General features: G+C 39.8%; 1 protein-coding gene across 1 annotated transcript; it reads left to right on the top strand.

Moving 5' to 3' along the window:
* The first annotated feature begins 8,833 nt into the window (after positions 1–8,833).
* Positions 8,834–9,826, top strand: LOC142741666 (olfactory receptor 6N1-like). Its single transcript, XM_075851043.1, has one exon. The coding sequence runs from the start codon at positions 8,834–8,836 to the stop codon at positions 9,824–9,826; it is 993 nt and encodes a 330-aa protein (XP_075707158.1).
* The last annotated feature ends 9,884 nt before the right edge of the window (positions 9,827–19,710 follow it).

Here is a 19,710-nt window from a genome sequence, read left to right as displayed (position 1 = left end):
CGAGATTATAATTGATTATTAAAACACAATCATATATACTACAAAATATTAGTACTTTGCATTCTAAATTTAAGCTTTTTACAAAAATAAATGTTTTTATAACAAAGGATGTACATTGAGATTACTCTAAACCCAAATTAAGAAATTAATAATCGTGTTTCAACCTCTGTGTTAACTTTAAACAGGAATGTTTCAAATTTTTAACTGAAATTAAATTAAAAAAAAAAACATTCAAAGATTACAATTAAATTTTGATAATACAAATAAAACTTACCGTAAAGTTCTTAAAAGTCTTGCATCTGGGGACATACATCGCTTCATGTTAGTATTGTTTTTTGCAATTTTCGGTCCTACTATATAGTAAGAAGCTTATCAAAAACTTCCATTGGCATTCTGCAAAATTGAAAGAATTTGTCTGGATATCTATTTGTAAAAATATAAATTATACATATGTTTACCTTAAATTTGCATTATATTTCGGAAAACACCTAATTTTTTTTTTAAAAAATGTGATCCAACAAATGTAAAAAATCAGTTTACTAAAAAAAAAAAAAAAAAAAATAGGTATTGAACATTTTAATTATTTACTTTAACAAACTACACACATAGTTTGCCCAGCAACTTGAGGATCTTTGAAAAACTCTGGAAAATAAATACAAAAAATGAAACAAAGAAAAATAGTTATAAGACTTATTTATTTTTTTAAATACCTTCGTAGGTCATGGCACAGTTGAGGCAAAGAATGAAGGTCATTGCGGAAACGTAAAAGAGGATGTATCCAAAAACTACGTGTTGGTATGATCCGCTCCACCTATTTTTTACTGAATCAGTTTTAAAATATTTTACCCAAAAGAAATGATCACAACATTTGCAAAAATTAAATGATTGGAGTCCACCTGTAGTAAATTCATTTGATTGGACATGATTTGGAAAGACACACCCCTGTCTATATAAGGTCTCACAGCTGACAATGCATATCAGAGCAAAAACCAACCCATGAGGAGGAAAGAACTGCCTGTAGAGCTCAGAGACAGGATTGTGTGGAGGCACAGATCTGGGGAAGGGTACGATTTTTTTTTCTACTGCACTGAAAGTTCCCAAGAGTACAGTGGCCTCCATAATTCTTAAATGGAAGAAGTTTGCAACCACCGGGATTCTTCCTAGAGCTGGCCGCCCCACCAAACTAAGTAATCGGGGGAGAAGGGCCTAGGTAAGAGAGGTGACCAAGAACCCAATGGTCGCGCTGGTTGAGCTCCAAAGATCCTGTGTGCAGATGAGAAAAACTTCCAGAAGGTCAACAATCACTGCAGCCCTCCACCAATCGTGGCTTTATGGCAGAGTGGCCAGAATGAAGCCTCTCCTCAGTAAAAGACACATGAGAGCCCGCCTGCAGTTTACAAAAAAAGCACCTAAAGGACTCTCAGACTGTAAGAAACAAGACTCTGTGGTCTGATAAAACCAAGTTTTAACTTTTTGGCCTCATTTCTAAGCGTCATGTCTGGAGGAAACCAGGCACTGCTCATCACTTGCCCAATACCATCCCAACAGTGAAGAATGGTGGTGGCAGCATCATGCCGTGGGGGTGTTTTTCAGTGGCTGGGACAGGGAGACTGGTCAGGGTTGAGGGAAAGATGAACGAAGCAAAGTACAGAGATATTCTTAATGAAAACCTGATCCAGAGTGCTCTGGACCTCAGACTGGGTGAAGGTTCACCTTCCAACAAGACAATGACCCTAAGCACACAGCCAAGACTACACAGGAGTTGGCTTAGAGACAACTCTGTGAATGTCCTTGAGTGGCCCTGCCAGAGCCCTGACTTGAACCCAATCGAACATCTCTGGAGAGACCTGAAAATGGCTGTCCATCGACTGTCCCCATCCAACCTAACAGAGCTTGAGAGGATCTGCAGAGAAGAATGCCAGAAAATCCCCAAATCCAGATGTGCAAACCTTGTGGCATCATACCGAAGAAGACTGGAGGCTGTTATCGCTGCCAAAGGTGCTTCAACTAAGTACTGAGTAAAGGGTCTGAATACTTAAGTCAATGCAATATTTTAGTTTTTCCTTTTCAATAAATTAGCAATGATTACAAACCTTCTGTTCTCACTTTCTCATCATGGGGTATTGAGTGCAGAATGATGGGAAAAAACTTAAATTATTTTTAATTTTAGCACAAGGCCTCAACATAATAAAATGTGAATAAATTGAAAGGGTCTAAAGACTTTCCAAATGCATAGTATATATTATGTCCCCCTGCTTGCTCAGTGACATTGGGGGAGATTTATCAAGCCGTGTTATAGTAAGAATTTCCGTTGTTGCCCATAGCAACCCCACAGCGGTCATATATTAATAAGTTTAGGTAAAATAAAAGCTGAGCTCTGATTGGTTGCTATGGGCAACAAAGGACATTCTTATTATAAGACAGCTTGTTAAATGTAACCCATTCATTGCAATTTTTTGTTGCCCTTAAATTAATATGCAAGACCCCGGAATGGAGCTGAAAGCGTATGGTAGGGGACACATGACAAAGGGAGTAGTGAGTTAAGTGTTGGGGACACATGACAAAGGGAGTAGTGAGTTAAGTGTTACAGAAAGTTAAGAAAGGGTTAATGTGTGCACTAAGATGTTTAGTAAATAAGGTTAGGAGGAGTTAGAAGATATAAAAGTAAAGGTATAGTTAGGGAGGGGGCCTCTTTCCGGCAGAAGAAGACCCTGAAGAAGAAATTTCCACTTACATGACTATGGCGGATTCAGGGATGTCCTTGTTGGAGCAGATCAGGGCAGCTGCCTTGCTTCATGGGCCGGGTTGGCTTGAGAAGCAGGTGAGGAAAGCTAACGTGGCGTTGGTGCCGGAAGGAGAAATGGGGGCACGCAGGAGAGCTTCCAGGAGGACTCGGCCGTCTGAACATCTGAGCCAGGGACCTTCACCGCGTGCCGGGCGGCGGCAGCTGAGCCCCAGCCACGACCTTCCAGCTCAGGCCGCTAGGGCTAGCGGCCGAGCTGGGAGGAATCCCACAGTGCGGCCTGGTCCAGCGGTTGGGGGGAGTCTCCGGGAGAAGGAGGCTCCCCCACGACGACGATGGAAGGACAGCAGGACTTATGGCATCCTCTCCCATGCAAGAAGCACGTGGGAGAGGGGCTCGGCGAGATACAGCGGAAGGAGCAGTATGTAGGGAGCCAGGGAGGACCCCTTTGGGTGGAGCGGAAAGGCGGTCGGCGCATGCCGGAAATGCACGATTGGTGAGGGAGAGTGCGGCCGAGGTCTCACTGGAAGTGGGAGGCCGGCGGCCATTTGCAATTTCGCCGGTGGCCGGAAGTGTACGGGGCGGAGGGGATGGCTCCGCCCCTAGTGACGTCAGGGAAGAGGAGGACAGAGAGGAGGACAGAGAGGCGGAAAGGTCGGGCTGCTGTCCTCCCTCAGCGGTAAGCAGGAGAGGCGCACAGCGGGCAGGCAGCAGGAGAAGTCAGGTGTCGGTGGTAGCAGCAACGTCTGTGCATGGAGCCTGTGACACTCCCCTTTCGGGCAGGGGCCTTCATACCACACAGGAGACTGGAGGAGCAAGCTTGGCGGGTCCGGAATTGTTAGGAGTGTCCACGTCTACGGCAGCTGGGGACAGGCCCCAGGGACGGCCGGGTGAGTCTACCACCTTTTCTATTGGTTTACCAGTGGGGGAGGGTAGATTAGGGTGCCCCCAACGGTAGCTATGGGATAGGTGGGTAGTGCAGGACCAGCAGGGCTCTCAGTGTCGGGAGGTGTAGACGGGCAGACGCCGTCAACATTGGGGTTGGCTACTAAAGCGAAAACGGCAGATGAGGTGCGCTTGGCGGATGCAGCGCGGGGCGAGGTATATACGTGTAATTTGAGGGGCCGCAGGGAGCACATTTAAAAGCGGAATATGTTGACATTTTTTCCTTGTTACCATTAGAAAAATGTGTAAAAAGGTGGAAGAGGAGTGACGGCGATATCGGCTGATTCCCCGTACCTTTTCTAACTGGCTCCAAGCATTTGCCATCTTGGCAATTGTGATAGGGGAAAAAGCTCCGGACAAATGTTCTGACCTTTTTTGTTATTTATACTCTGTGGAAGAGGCGTACAGAGTTTATGGAGGCTTAGGCATGATGAGTATTTTGGACAGCGGAACGCCATGCGGCCTTTGCTACGTTGGGATCACAAAGACATCAGTCTTTGGATGAGACTTATGGCGGCACCCAGGGGTGCGAATCAGCCCTTTCATGGGACAGCCGTCCGGGTCGTGTTCAGCAACAAGTCAGTCAGCTGCGTCCGGGAAAGGTTGCTGTTGAAAATATAATTAAGGGCACTAAATTCGGTTCAGATTGCCGGTACAAGCACGAGTGGAGGATCCCATGGTTTGTTGCATTTCTTTAAAAAGGGCAGTGGCAAGGGAGGAGAGTTTGACCAGAAGAGGGGTGACCCCAGTGAAGGTGCAAAAGATGATGCCTTTCCTAAGGCAGTATCCAACTAGACACGTGGTGCCGCTTTTGGCAGAAGGTTTCAAAGTGGGTTTTCGGATTCCTAGTTTGTCATCGTCCCTTGGGGGATTTATATGAAATCTGTCCTCTGCATTGGCTTGACCGGCAGTGGTTTCTGATAGGCTTCAGAAGGAGGTTTTGTTATGGCGCATAGCTGGTCTTTCCGCGACGATACCGGATTTGCGTATTTCCCCATTAGGTTTAGTGACCAAAAAAGAACCCAACAAATTTAGCATGATTGACCACTTGTCCTATCTGGAAGGCAGGTCGGTGAATGACGGCATTCCCCAGTTCAACCCCCGTCCCCCCTACATGCGCAGTAGTGCTGATTAGAATGATGAACGTAAATATTACACTGCGCATTTGCCGATTAGGATACGGCCCATGTGCAGTACAACCTTTAAGTTACTGTTCTAATCGGCACTACTGCGCATGCGCCGATTAGGATGTAGGAACGCGCGTGGTCACTACACTACGGAGCCAGGCGTGGACTCACCTAGTACGCTGCCTGGCCCATCAATCAGAGGAAGCAGGTAAGGAGGGAGGGGGGTTGAACTGGGCATTGACGAAAGTGCATTTTGGAGCACCGGTAACGCCCTCGTTGCTCCAAAATGCTTATTTGCATAAATGGAATAAAAGCTTTTTCTCTTCAGAGGAGGCACTGGAAAAATATAATACACGTCAGAATCAGGTTAGCCTAATCTATAATAGCCTGTTGGTAGTTCAATACGGACATCTGGTGATAGTTTTAAAAGTTATATTTTTGAATCCACTCCACTTTCAGTGATTTTTCTACAATGACACTGGCCAGGGCTACTACATGACTTGTGGATTCAAGGGGACCCGCTGCATACAATGTCCTGGTGCTGGCCAGCGTTAAGACCCTGAGTGTATTGGTGCCTGGAAGTGGCATGTGGTATGAATTACTTTTGGGTCAATAAAGCAATGAAATAGCACTCCAAACTTTGGGTATGTTTCAAATTAATTTTATTTAACACTTCCTACACAGATGTATTTGGTGGTTAGTATCACATACAGTAGGTCAGTAGCAGTATTTTGTAATTAGCAGTACATCGATTGTTGTTATTAGAAACTTTTTGGTTTAATTCTAACCCTTCATCAGGCTCAATGAAAGACTTATGGCGAGGACAGCAATGGTGCACTTGCAATTGATTTAGGGGTCTGAATTTCTTTATTGGTATAGAATGGCATCTAAATTTATTTAGGGGTCTGGAATGGCGTCTGAATTTATTTACGGTTCTGGAATGGTGTCTGAATTAATTGCCTGAAGGGCAGTATGTGCATAGATTTCTGCAAAGTCTATTCAGATGAATGGGACAGACAAATTTGCCATGTGTGAGTAGACGCAAACCCAATGATTGGTTAAGTTTACACTGACTGACCACTCATAGTGATTGCTGCGGCAGGACAGCTCTGATTAGTCCTATCAGTGATAGCTATGTGTGAAAGCTGTCAGACCGCCGTTAATCCATGATATCACATAATAATTTATGTCACACAGCAGCAAAAGGTTAACACATTACAGATTATATGCTTTAACCCCTTACCGACATTTGACATACATGGGGGGGGGTATGGAGCGGGCTCACGGGCTAAGCCGGCTTTGTACATCACAGGTGTGAGCTGTATTATACAGCTGACATCTCGCACTGACGGCCAGGATTGAAAAAAATCAAAGCGATAAAACAGGCAGGATCAGATTCCGCAGTCCATAGCGATTGTGGTTCCGATAGGTTCACATGCCAGCCAGTGGCCTAATGCAAATGTGTCATGTTGGTGCTCCCATTAAGCTTTGGGAAAAAAAAAATCAAAATAACATATTTTTTTAGAAATATAGAAAAAATATATATTAATAGTTTTAAAAAAAAACACGCCAAAAAACCAACTTTTGTAATTTGCCCCTTAAATTATGTAAACAATGAAAAAAATAAACATAATTGGTAGTGCCGCATCAATAAATGTCTGATCTGTTACAATATGTTATTTATCTGACACAGTGAACACCGTATCAAAGAAAAAAAAAACTGCCAGAATAGTGTTTTTTCGTCACCTTGTCTCCTAGAAAAATTTAATAAAAAGTGATAAAAAGATCATATGTAAAAAAGTTATGTCTCAGAAAATATCTGACAAAAATGTTTTAACCAATTGTTCTTACTTTGTAAAAGTAGTAAAACATTTTTTTAAAAAAACCCATATAAATATTTGTTATAGAGGTAATCATATTGACAGAATAAAGTTAACATATGATTTTTACCGCAGGGTGAACGCCATAAAAATGAACCCCAAAAACAATGGAGGAATTGGTTTTTTTTCTTTCTTCCATATTACCCTAGAATTTTTTGTTTTAATTGTTTTATTACATGGTAGTATTAAAAACTACAAATGGTCTCGCAAAAAAACAAAAAACTTTCATGTGGCTTTGTCTACAGAAAAACAAAAAAAAAGTTTTCGCTTTTGTAAGGCGGGGAGGAAAAAACAAAAAATTCCGGCGCCAGGAAGGGGTTAAAATGTAATAAGAATCAGGCACAACAACAACAACAGCAACAACAGCAGCAGCAGCTAATACTCTTAACAATGAAAACATCCACAATGGGACACATCTGTGTGAAATTTAATAATGCCGCTGTGTATTGAAGACTAGAAATCACTTGAGATGGCAGTAATCTTATATAACTGTATCATTCTCATTAAATTTTCCAAATATATTGTGTTACTAGTGCATTTTCAAAGTATGACTTTCAGGCAAAATAAATGGATGATTATCTCAACGTTAAAGATTGGTTTGCTTCCATAAGGTGAGATTACTACATTGCATAATAGTGATTAATGTCACTTATTTTTTTTCCTTGATTATGAATACGTTAAACATCATGGCTAAGGCAAACTTTGAAACATTTTTACACTTTCCAGGGATACAGTATAGACTCACTAACAAATTCTATGTGATCCACTATGTAGGAGCCTTCACTACACAATCCTTACTATGCCTTGCCTTCTCTAAATTTCCTTTATGTTATCTTGTAACAAAATTACCTCATTACACTGGCCATAGAATTGTTCATGGCAAATTATTGTTTGTTGAAATTATACATAAAGAAAAAAAAATACAAAACATTAAAGGGGCTCATTGGAGACATTCCCTTTCAGAAAAGAGCTACCGATCACCACGTGTCCAGATCCGGGGAAATAGCAGATTTTGCCTGGGGAAGCCGCAGTCAGCCAGGCATTCTCCCTGCAGTGGCTGCTGCAGGTAAAATGTTTTATTACATTGCGGCCATTCAGATGAATAGTCGTCCGTGTAATACATGGACGACTCAAGTTAGCCAGAAGGGGATATACCATAAATGTCTGGGACCCGCACCTATCTTCAGAATAGGAGTCATTCTGGCAGATCAACTTAAAGATATAAAGAAAGAAACTTAAAGGGTATGAATAAAAATGAGATACAATACAAAACACAATCCATGGACATGCGTGGTGTTGTTTTTGAAAAACAGCAGCCATGTTTTTCTAATCCTGAACAACTCCAGGCAGATGAAAAAACAGGGGAAGGAAGATGGAAAAAAAGACTGTAATATTGGGCTACACGGTGACTCTGGCCATGACACAGGTCGCACGACAAAAGATTGCTGTGTCGCTGTGCCTGCAGCACAGGTAATAAAAGAGAATGTAGCCGCGTTGCAACCTGCAGGTTTCCACGACCGTGGCTTTGGATTTTTTGTCACTGTCGTGTCGCGGTTGCGGCAACCTGTGGGTTGCATATTCCGTGGTACTTAACAATTCAGAGGGAGCATATACAGACAATATCAGACATTACATAGTAACAAACCAATTAACAAATCAAACAAGAGTAATGACGGTGTGAATGTAGTGAATCTATAAGGAAATAGGGGTGACACAAAATGTATAAAGTGCTTGTTTTTACAATGGTCCAGCCATCTTTTATATCTTTTATACATATGGGGTAGTACACAAAGCTGAATGAGCCGGTCACCAGTGTCTATGTATGACAGATATGAAGTTCATAAGGGTGCAAGAAGTGTGGGGGATTCTGCTGAGTCAAGGGGTTAGGTTCTGATAAATAATGTAATATGGAGGGGGAGTAAAGGAAAGGAGTCAGATTAGTGAATGTTCTATGTGTAAAAAGATGTGTTTTCGAGGCGTGCTAAAAACTGTGGATGTTGGGAACTAATCTGACTGTCCGAGTAGCACATTCCAGAGAACTGGTGCTGCAGTAGTAAAAAAAAATAGAATGTGTGGTGTTGGTTGAGGTTTTCTGAAAATTTTGCTTATTGTTTAGCAGTTTTTCCAAAGTACATGTGATGGATAATAACAAGACACTAGATTGGGAATTTTACCTTCAAGGATTTCAAGACGTCCATAATGGCAAGACGATCATTTTCCTTTCCTTCCTGGTGATATACATTACAACATTAGCTGGAAATACACTGATTATTGCCATTGTAGTTACCAGTCCCATCCTTCACTCTCCAATGTATTTCTTCATTTGTAACCTCTCATTTGGCGAAATCATATTTACTTCTAACATCATTCCAAACATGCTTGGTGATGTTTTGACAGAAGATGGAACAATATCTGCGGAAGGTTGTTTCACTCAGATATTTCTGTTTGGTTGCATCTCTGTAACAGAATGCTTTCTTCTCACTATAATGTCCTATGACCGCTACCTAGCCATCTGTATTCCACTACAATACTGCACAATCATGGACTTCACGTTTTGCAGAAAGCTCTCCATTGGGGCATGGAGTGCAGGGTTGATGTTATCCATAGCATCTAGCTCCCTTATATATATCCTTAAATTCTGTGGCCCATATATAATTGACCATTACTTTTGTGATTTCCTGCTGGTTTTAAAATTATCATGTTTAGACACTGCCATGATTGACCTAGAAACCAAAATATTCTCTGTGTTGGTCATAATACCATCTTTTATATTCGTCTTTTTTACTTATTTCTGTATTATCAAGACTATTATTAAAATTCCCTCAAGTACGGGCAAACAGAAAGCCATATCTACCTGTAGCTCTCACCTATCAGTGGTGTCTATGTATTATGGGACACTGATTGCAGTATATGTTGCCCCACATCAGGGACATTCATACAATATGAATAAGATACTTTCATTGCTCTACACCATAGGGGCACCAATATCAAATCCAATTATATACAGTCTAAGAAACCAAGAAATTAAAAAGTCTTTTACCAAGATGATCCGACGACTATTCTCCAGTGACGAGAACTGTCCTACTAAAATGACAATAAACAATTACAAATTGTCAGTCCATAAATATTAGGTTAATGTTTCTCTTACAACTCACTCACTACTTTTGGTTTACTCCTGTGATGTTGACATCCCCTTTCTGAACCTCTTCCTGGTTTTATCCATAAACTCATTATTCATAATTCTTCAATCCAGATTAAATCAATCTCAAGACATTTTTTAAAAAAAATATTAACTCTCCAAACTAAAATAGTGAAATTAAATGGGTCATATCTGCTGTCATTGAGCATAATTACTTTAAAACATTAAAACAACAAATCATTACTTAAAGGGGTTATCCGGGGACCAAAAATTGCATTGCAATAATATATTTATGTGAAGTAACTTACTAATGTACTTTAATTTAAAATTCTGTTTTAAATGGTGCAGTTCAAACCTCGTGAATTATTCCCGGAAGTCCAGGAGCTTTTCTAATAATGATGATTCTCCAACACAGCCCCACATGACTGAGGGCTCGCTTCATGTGATGTTCATGAACATGACCGCAAGGGGCTGTCACATTGCCTATTGCTTGAGTCCCGAGCAGAGCATCAGCTAGCACTTTGCTCGAGACTCCAGCACTGCTCCCGACATCCATATTTGGTCAATTCAGGGGTTTCCTATCACTGGAGTTCGCACTACAGCACTTCTGCCAGTGTCAGGGCGTCATTATTAGAAAAGCTCCAGCACTTCCGGGAATAATTCACGAGGTTTGAACTGCACCATTTAGTACAGAATTTTAAATTAAAGTACATTAGTAAGTGACTTCACATAAATATATTATTGCAATGCAGTGTACAGCAAAGGGGTGTCCTTTTGCACTTGAGAATTTTACAAGTGGCAATTCTAACATAAGATATTAGACTCAGATATTTTTTTTGTTTAGGGTAATAAACAAATTATTAAACAAATCGAAAGACCTGAGCCAGTCATCACTGTACCTGGAGGGAATGGCTGTTAACAGCTATAGACTTCTGCTCAATGACAGCAGATATGACCCACTTCATTTCACTATTTTACCTAACTTGATTAAATATTACCAGGCATGTCATTTGCGTCAGCTAATAGAATGGATGTCGTGGTACCCCTATTCCTCTTGGGCTCAGATAGAATTTGCCTTCTTATCTCCTATCCACCATAGTAGCCTACTTTATTTTTGCACCCCACCACTGCACTATGCTCCCCTAGTTCTTTAAACCATGAGATTCGCTCTCTGACCCTCTGGAGGCATTGTTCTCGAACATATGCCTTATGCTTTGTCTGTTGATCTCTAACTTCCTTACTGGGTAACCCATGCTTCCCGACTGGGCTCCTACCGGACTCAGAACTATTTTGGCACCAGAGGGGTGTATAGACCTATCTGTTGTTATTGATACTTTTACGTGTAAACTCTTAGATCCACTATGAAACAAAAATGATATCTAATGGACATTTCTCAAGGGTACTTATACCTGCGAAGCTTTGTCCAGTCTATAGCCCCCAATCTGATATTCCCTACCTGTGATGTCTATAGAGTTTGAAAGAGTGACAGCTGTGGGTCCTACTCAATGTGTTTTCATATCTATAGTATATACCCTACATAGCAAAGTTCCAAACTCTTCCATCCCCCACTCTTATATGTCTCAATGGTCAACCGATTTGTTGATACAACAGACTCTATATGACTGGTCTCAAATTTGGCTTAAAACTTTTAAGACCACGGTCTGTACTACAACCAAGAAAAATAGTCATAAAATCATGTACGTCAGGAATTTTACTCCGCTGCATCTACACAGAATTCACCTCGGGACATTGAGTGAGTGTTGAAGGAATTGCGGACAAGAGGACTCCTTTAACTACATATTTTGGTTTTGCCCTGTAGCGCAAATCTTGCTGGATGGAGGTTGAGTCCTTAATACACAATATCATAATGGACTAGATCTACCCCTACAACCGGTTGTTTGTATATTATTGAAGCCATCTGTAGGCCTTTGGGGCCACTCATGGAAACTAACATTCTGAAGGGTTTATCGAGGTTTAGCTGGCACCAGGTCCTCAGGTGGGTGCATGCGTAGGGGCCAAACCCAGTAAGATATGAAGATACAATGCACACCAATGGGAGTGATTTTCAAAATTAGATATTTATTATTTAGCCAGTATCAGTGCAAAGTTTCGGTCACATCCTTGACCTTCCTCAGGCACTGTAATATGCTTGTTCCTGCGAGATGGCACTTAGGCAGACGCGGCTGGCTGCAACGAGAGGAATGATATGACCGAAACATTGCACTGATACTGGCTAAATAATAAATATCTAATTTTGAAAATCACTCCCATTAGTGTGCATTGTACCTTCTTCATAACATTCTGAAGGCAACTCACTGCCTTATCACTCAGAACTGGAAGTCCTCCACTCTCCTCACTGTCTGTACTCAAAGTTAAAATATGTTTATACTATGGAACAACTTACTGCACAACTGAGGGATCAAATGTTGTTATTTTAAGAATCTGGTCAACATATAGATTTGATTAATGCTAAAAAATATTCTGTACTGTAAACTTGCATCAATTGATATATTATGTACGTTCTATACTGATGCACTGCACCAACCCACGATTGACTTCACTCGCCATTTCACCCCTCTTTCCCCCTCTGTCTTTTTTGTTCTTTTGTCTTGTCTGGTCTTGTTATCCATCTGTTCTGTTCTGTGCTTTATATTGGTTTTAAAGTGCCTTAAGGCCCTGTTCACACTGAGTTTTTTTGCAGGCAGAAAATTCTGCCTGGAAAAACCAGCTCTGTTTTTTTTTAAGTTGTTTTGAACCACAGGCGTTTTTTGACGCGTGTTTTTTTTACCTATTTCTTCAACAGGCAAAGGAAAAAACAGTGAGCGTATTTTGACATAAAACGCGTCAAAAAACGAGCCGGCCTTTCGCTGTTTTTTCGGTCTCCCATTGATTTCAATGGGGTTTTTGGGCGGAAAACGCCTCAAGATAGGGCATGTCGCTTCTTTTTCCCGTGAGCGGTTTTTTTCTGATCGTGGGAAAAAGACGCCTCCACCTCCGATTGAAAACAATGAGAGGCAATTTAGACTGTTTTTTGCCACAATTTCCGCGGCAAGGTGTAAAACAACTCTGTGTGAACAGGGCCTAGTAGCTTGGAAACCTGAACCTTTTTTATGCCATATTGCATTCTGGGACACAAATCACCTATTTTCTACCTCCAGACAATCTGTTAAATTTAATGTTGTTTTGATTGCTCCCAATTTTGGAACTGTCCTGTTGCTATTGCAGATTGTTTCATGCTACCGAGCTTATTGTCGTCTTTATGTTCTTCTTGAAATGTTAATAAAAATGTAAGTAGAAAAAAACAAAAAACAATAGATAACTTTTCTCCAATTGTCACTGAAAGAAAATTTAGGCTCCGCTTACACATGTTTTTTTTACATTCTACATATACACCAAGAAATTTCACGATGTAGGTGCCACACTCACAGCCCGACATATGCAACTGTACGACATACAGGTGCATATATCACCCGTTGACTTCTATTGAGAAAAAAAAAAAGAATCCCGTGTAGTATATTTTTGTTTGCAGGATGCCTCTTTTTTTAATGCATAGTCGACTACGCTTTTCAAAAGTAATAAAAGTATGCTTACATATTCCAGCTAGACACATGCTAAAAGGACACACTTGGCATACATTTTGCCCATTATACCATATGGATAAGCTTAACTGATAGGCTGAAACTACACACCAAGTGCCAGGCAAACATAGCCTTAGGCCTTATTCACACTTGAGAATTTTGGTCAGTACTTTTAAGCTAAAACCAGCAGTATAAAATAAACAGAGAAAAATAAAAATTTGCACCACATGTTTTGGACCCAATCCTGGTTTTGGCTCACAAATACTGCTCCAAAATACTGACCAAAATACATCCACGTGAAAAAGGCCGTAGGGTGTCACCAATTTTTTTTACATTTTGTTTATTAAAATAACTGTTCAAAAAACAAAACTATCTGAATGTATTCAGGGTTGTTAAAAAAACAAAGTTTGTGAAGGCAATGAACTCCTGACCAACAAGCTTAATTTATTTGTATATAGGAAAAGACCTGTCAATCAAGCTGAACGGAGCAGGAAAATCCGGGTGGGAGCCACCCAGCAGACACTTGGCCCTTATTAACCCCATAGTGACCAGCCCATTTTAGGCCCTAATGACCAAGCTATTTTATTTGTTTTTCTATAGTCGCATTCAAAGAGCTATTTATTTTTTCGTCTACATAGCTGTATGAGGACTTGTTTTTTGCGGGATTAGTTGTGCTTTTTAATAGCACCATTTTTGGGTACATATAATTTTTATATTAACTTTTATTAACCTTTTTGTGGGGGATTATAAAAAAAAACTGAAATTCCGCCATTGTTCTATGCGTTTTAAAATTGACGCCGTTCACTGTGCGACGTAAATAACACATTACCTTTATTCTATGGGTCGGTACGATTACGGCGATACCACATATGTAGAGGTTTTTTATGTTTTACGACTTTTGCACAATATAAACACTTTTGAACTAAAATTATTTGCTTTTGCATCGTCGCTTTCCAAGAGCCGTAATTTTTTTATTTCTCCATCAATGTAGTGATTTATGGGCTTGTTTTCTGCGGGACAAGACGTAGTTTTGAATGGTACTGTTTTGGGGTGCATGGGACTTATTGATTCATTTTTATTATGACTTTTTTGGGGGGCAATGGAAAAAATTGAAATTTCGCCATTGTTTTTTGCGTTTTTTTTTTACAGTGTTCACCTTGCGGTTTAAATTACATATTAACTTTATTAATGGCGTCATTACGGTCGCGGTGATACCACATATGTGTACTTTTTTTTTACACTTTTACTAAATAAAACCACTTTTTATGGAAAAAAATGGTTTTATTTATTTTTTTACTGTACTTTTTATTAATAATCTTTATTTCACTTTGATGACTTATTTTATTAATCCCACTAGGGGACTTTACTGTGCGATCATCCGATCGCTGCTATAATGCTTTGGTATACTTCGTATACCAGAGCATTATTGCCTGTCAGTGTAAATCTGACAGGCAATCTGTTAGGACGTGCCTCCGGCGCGTCCTAACAGGCATATGTCCAGGGCAGACCTGGGGGCTTTTATCAGGCCCCCGGCTGCCATGACACCCCATCGGAGACCCGCGATTTCATTCGCGGGCCGCCGATGGGTGACAGAGGGAGCGCACTCCCTCTGTAAACAAAGTTAAATGCCGCGGTCGCTATTGACGGCGGCATTTAACGGGTTAAACGGCCGCGATCGAAGTAAACTTCGATCGCGGGCGTTGGAGCAGGAGCTCAGCTGTCATCAGACAGCAGAGCCCCGGCTCCTGGCTGCACGGGAGAGCCGTGCAGGACTTAGGCTAGGCGAACGTAAAAAGGCGTCAGCCTAGCCTAAGGCCCCTTAGTGACCGACGTAAAAAGGCGTATTGGTGGTCACTAAGGGGTTAAAACTATGAATAATGAAGGCACCTGTCGTTTTATCATGATGTCCTGTAGTTAGCGCAGCATGAACGTGATGACCGGTTCCCTTTAGGCCTTACTCAGACAGGGAGTGTTAAACCCACATTGAACTGTTCATATTCCGATTGTGACAAGCAGACATTGCCGTGCATACTCTCCTTTCTACCTATACGCTGCATCAGCTTGCTCTGCCATATCCCCCTCCCTTTTGGTATCTTTAACAAAGTGTTAAATGAGAGGATAAAGACAGAGGCAGAGCAAATATAGCAGGTTCTCAGTAAGGCAGATAGATGATGTCAGCCCTGAGCCAACAGTAGCCAGGAGCTGTGTGCTGTTGGCAACTATGTCAGAAGCAGCTGCATAACCAGCTATGTGAATTAAACAGATTCTATAAGAAATTTTAATGAAGGTTATTTAGAAAGTTGCTTAATTTTGCATTTAGGAAGCAAATGAACAATAATAATAAAAAAAATAAGTGCAAAGGTGTACATAGCCATTGTATTCTACATTTCACAAGGCTGCTGGGTTTACATTGTGAGGCCTTCTCTTTCTATTGCCTCCTATATGTGAGACACAAAAAAGGTATCAAATTCTTGTAGAAATTCTGCAACCAACACAGGGGTTAATTTCCTGCTATTCTGTTCCATTTTCGTCTGGTGAACTACTGAGAGGTTGGGCTTAACAAAGGGGGTGGGGCTAAACAATCCTTGTGTCCTACTGCAAACATGGAGGAGGGGGGAGGCTCCTGCTGCAGCCAGTTGTCTGAAGGTATGTTCACACATCATAGATCTGCCTACTGCAGTTGATGTGCTTTGGATCTCCACGAGGATTAGTCCCATTCAATGGGGCGGATTCACAGCTTTTCCATGCGGAATCAGCATGAAGATGTTCATTGTTCTCGCTGCAAAAAAAGCTATCTCCCTGTGGCTTTCACAGCATTAGACTGCCTGCACACGTGCAGTTTTTGATCTAGTTTTTTTTTTTTAATCCGAAACCAGTTGGTCGATACATTCGGTGTTTATTTATGAAGTACTACTTTATTTTTTCAAATCTCACATGTTACTTTATGTGGTAATAACTTTGGAATGCTTTTACCTATCCAAGCGATTCCTGAGATTGTTTTCTCAAGACACATTGTACTTTATGTTAGTAAAAAAAATTGGTCAATAAATTCTATATTTATTTGTGAAAAATAGCGAAATTGAGAAAATTTGCTAAAATTTGCATTTTTCTAAATTTAATTTTATCTGCTTTTCAAACAGATAGTAATACCACACAAAATAGTTACTAGGTAAAATTTTCCATACGTCTTCTTTATGTTGGCATCATTTTTTGAACATCCTTTCATTTTTCTAGGACGTTACAGGGCTTAGAACTTTAGCAGCAATTTCTTAGATTTTCAAGAAAATTTCAAAAGCCTATTTTTTCAGGGACCAGTTCAGTTGTGAAGTGGCGTTGAGGGGCCTATATATAAGAACCCCCATAACTCGACCCATTTAAAAAACTGCATCCCTGAACGGATTTAAAACAGAATTCAGAAAGTATCTTAACCGTTTAGGCATTTCACAGGAATTAAAGCAAAGTAGAGGTGAAATTTATAAATGAAATTTTTTTTTGCCGAAAAACACAGGTTTTACCAGAAAAAAACGCAACTCAATATTTATTGCCCAGATTCTGCAGTTTTTAGGAATATCCTACATGTGGCCCTGGTGTACTAATGGACTGAAACACAGGTCTCAGAAGCAAAGAAGCACCTAGTGGATTTTCAGGCCTCCTTTTTTTATTTTTAGAATATATTTTAGGCACCATGTCCGGTTTGAAGGGGTCTTGTGGTGCCAATACAGTGGAAACCCCCCAAAAGTCACCTAATTTTGGAAACTACACCCCTCAAGGAATTTTTCTAGAGGTATAGTTAGCACATTGACCCCACAGGTTTTATGCAGAATTTTGTGGAATTAGGCCGTGAAAATGAAAATCTATATTTTTTTATATAAAGGTAGAAAAAGCACCCCAATAGTTTGTAAAGCAATTTCTCCCGATTACGGCAATATCCCACATGTTGTCATAAATGTTTTTTTCATTAGAAATTAATTAACTCTTTCAGGACTCCAAGAGCCAAAACATTTTTCTTTTTCCGTCAATAGAGTGGTGTGAGGGCTTATTTTTTTGCGGGAGGAGTAGTAGATGGACATATTTACAATAAAAGTGTCATCATCTTATCTCCAACAATTCGCACTATAAATAAAATCAGGGTTTTGTCAAAAGGACTCAATTTTGTACCTACAGCCAAGTTCAATCTTTTCCAAACAATCTTGGATGTCAACAGATCTGCCCGTCTCCTAAAAGTAAAGAGAAATTTTTTTCAAAGTGATAATTCTCAGGATCCACAGGGAAATATTTCCCATGATACCCGTGATGATCCTGTTATCATTCCTTCCATGTCTAATATTGTGGACTTCCATGGTTATACATGTGATGAATATGTTATGTCCCAAAATGAATTTACTAATCTCAATTTTTTGGAACAAAAATCATTATTACATCTAATGGATTTAGAAAAAGAAAGCAATGATCTTATTTACCAAAATACTCAATTATCAGAATATAAGCTATCTAATCCTAGGTTTTATCCTACTCAATCAAGGGCTAATATTCTTGATGATTTCCAGTTTTGTATAGAAAGAGATCGCAAATCTCTACATGACAAATTTTCTGCTCCTTCTCTATCCAATACAAATATAGACCTTATTTCCCAAGCAAACTATTTCACAAAAGAGAAATTCTTTGCTCTTGATAAATGAAATAAAAATATTGTAATTCGTCAAGCTGATAAGGGAGGTGCAGTGGTGATTTTAGATTTTTCTTTGTACAAAACACAAGTTAATAATCTATTATCTAATACTAATACATATTGCAAACTACTGTCTGATCCAACCACAGCATGCACATTGTCATTGAACAAACTTCTTGAAGCGGGTTTGGGCTTGGGAGTTTTAAATTAAAAAAAAGTCAAACATCTCAGTCCAGATTTTCCTATTATGCCCATTTTTCAAGGTTTTCCCTAAGTGCATAAAGACATCTTTCAATGTCATTTACATCCGATCATAGTGCTTGGATAGACAATTTATTACAACCTCTAGTCCAACGAAGCCCAGGCTATCTGAAAGATAGCAAATAGGTACTCAAATCCTTCCAGAACTTTACCTGGTCAAACATCTTTTCCTGGCTCACGTGCGATGACGTGGGGCTGTATTCCTGTATCCCCCACGATCTTTCATGTCATGCTGTTCAATTTAATCTAAATAAATATGGTACCTATACCCCAGAATTAAAGGAGTTCATTTTGATGTCCATAGAATACCTGTTTTTTTTTCAGCTTTGACGATGAGTTTTTCATTCAAATCAAAGGCGCCCCTATGGGCTCTAAATTTTCCTCTTCCCTAGCCAATCTTTTTATGTCTTGGTGGGAGGAAAAATACATTTTCTCCGAAATTAAACCATATAGCAAAGCAATCATGTGGTATGGGCGCTATATTGACGACTTGCTTCTGGTCTCGGCTGGAGACACAATTTTAATACCACATTTCATTAATGATAACAATTTGAATTACTCCATTCTTGGATTTACTTTTAAGTGGGGATCAACAAAATAAATGTGTTTCTACATCTTTATACCGTAAACCCTTAGCAGGAAATATCATTTTGCATGCATCTAGCTGTCACCCCAGTCACTCTGTGAATGCGATACCGCAAGGTGAACTAATCAGAACTAGAAGAGCGTGTTCAGATAATCATTATTTTTGTATACAATGTAAGGATCTAGAGAAGAGACTCTCACACAGAGGCTACAAAAAGCGGATGTGGAGAAAACAATGGAATTCTGTTAAAAATAAATCACAACAATCCCTGTTGGATAACAATAGGAAAATAGATTCCTCACCATTATCTCCTATTGTTTTCTCTACTGCACACAGCTCTAACTATACCCAGATCACTAATATCATTAAAAAGTATATAAATACGCTAAATCAAGATAATATATAGTCTGAAACCAGGGCTACAAATATGTGGCTAAATAAGATATGGCTATCTTAAAAATAATTTTTTCAAATGTGGTGGTAACAGATGTAATGTATGCAAATATAGCACAAAAACTAAAGAATTTAATTTACCCAATAATAAAATCCAGCATACAAACTCTTTTATAAACTGTGACACACATCATGTAATTTATATCATTACATGCGTCTCGTGCAACCTCAAATATATAGGTTGTACTACTAGAAAATTAAAAACACGCATTGCAGAACACATCAGATATTTTAAAAATTTCTGTCAAAACATCTGGAGCAGCGAAACACTTTATTGATGCACATAGCAGTTCTTTGGAATACAGATTCTATGGTATAGAACAAGTGAA

This window comes from Rhinoderma darwinii, chromosome 1 (genome assembly GCF_050947455.1).
Source record: "Rhinoderma darwinii isolate aRhiDar2 chromosome 1, aRhiDar2.hap1, whole genome shotgun sequence".
In the NCBI taxonomy this organism is placed as follows: Eukaryota; Metazoa; Chordata; class Amphibia; order Anura; family Rhinodermatidae; genus Rhinoderma; species Rhinoderma darwinii.
The sequence above is the reverse complement of the archived record's forward strand: the minus strand, read 5'-3'. Positions and strand labels throughout refer to the sequence as shown.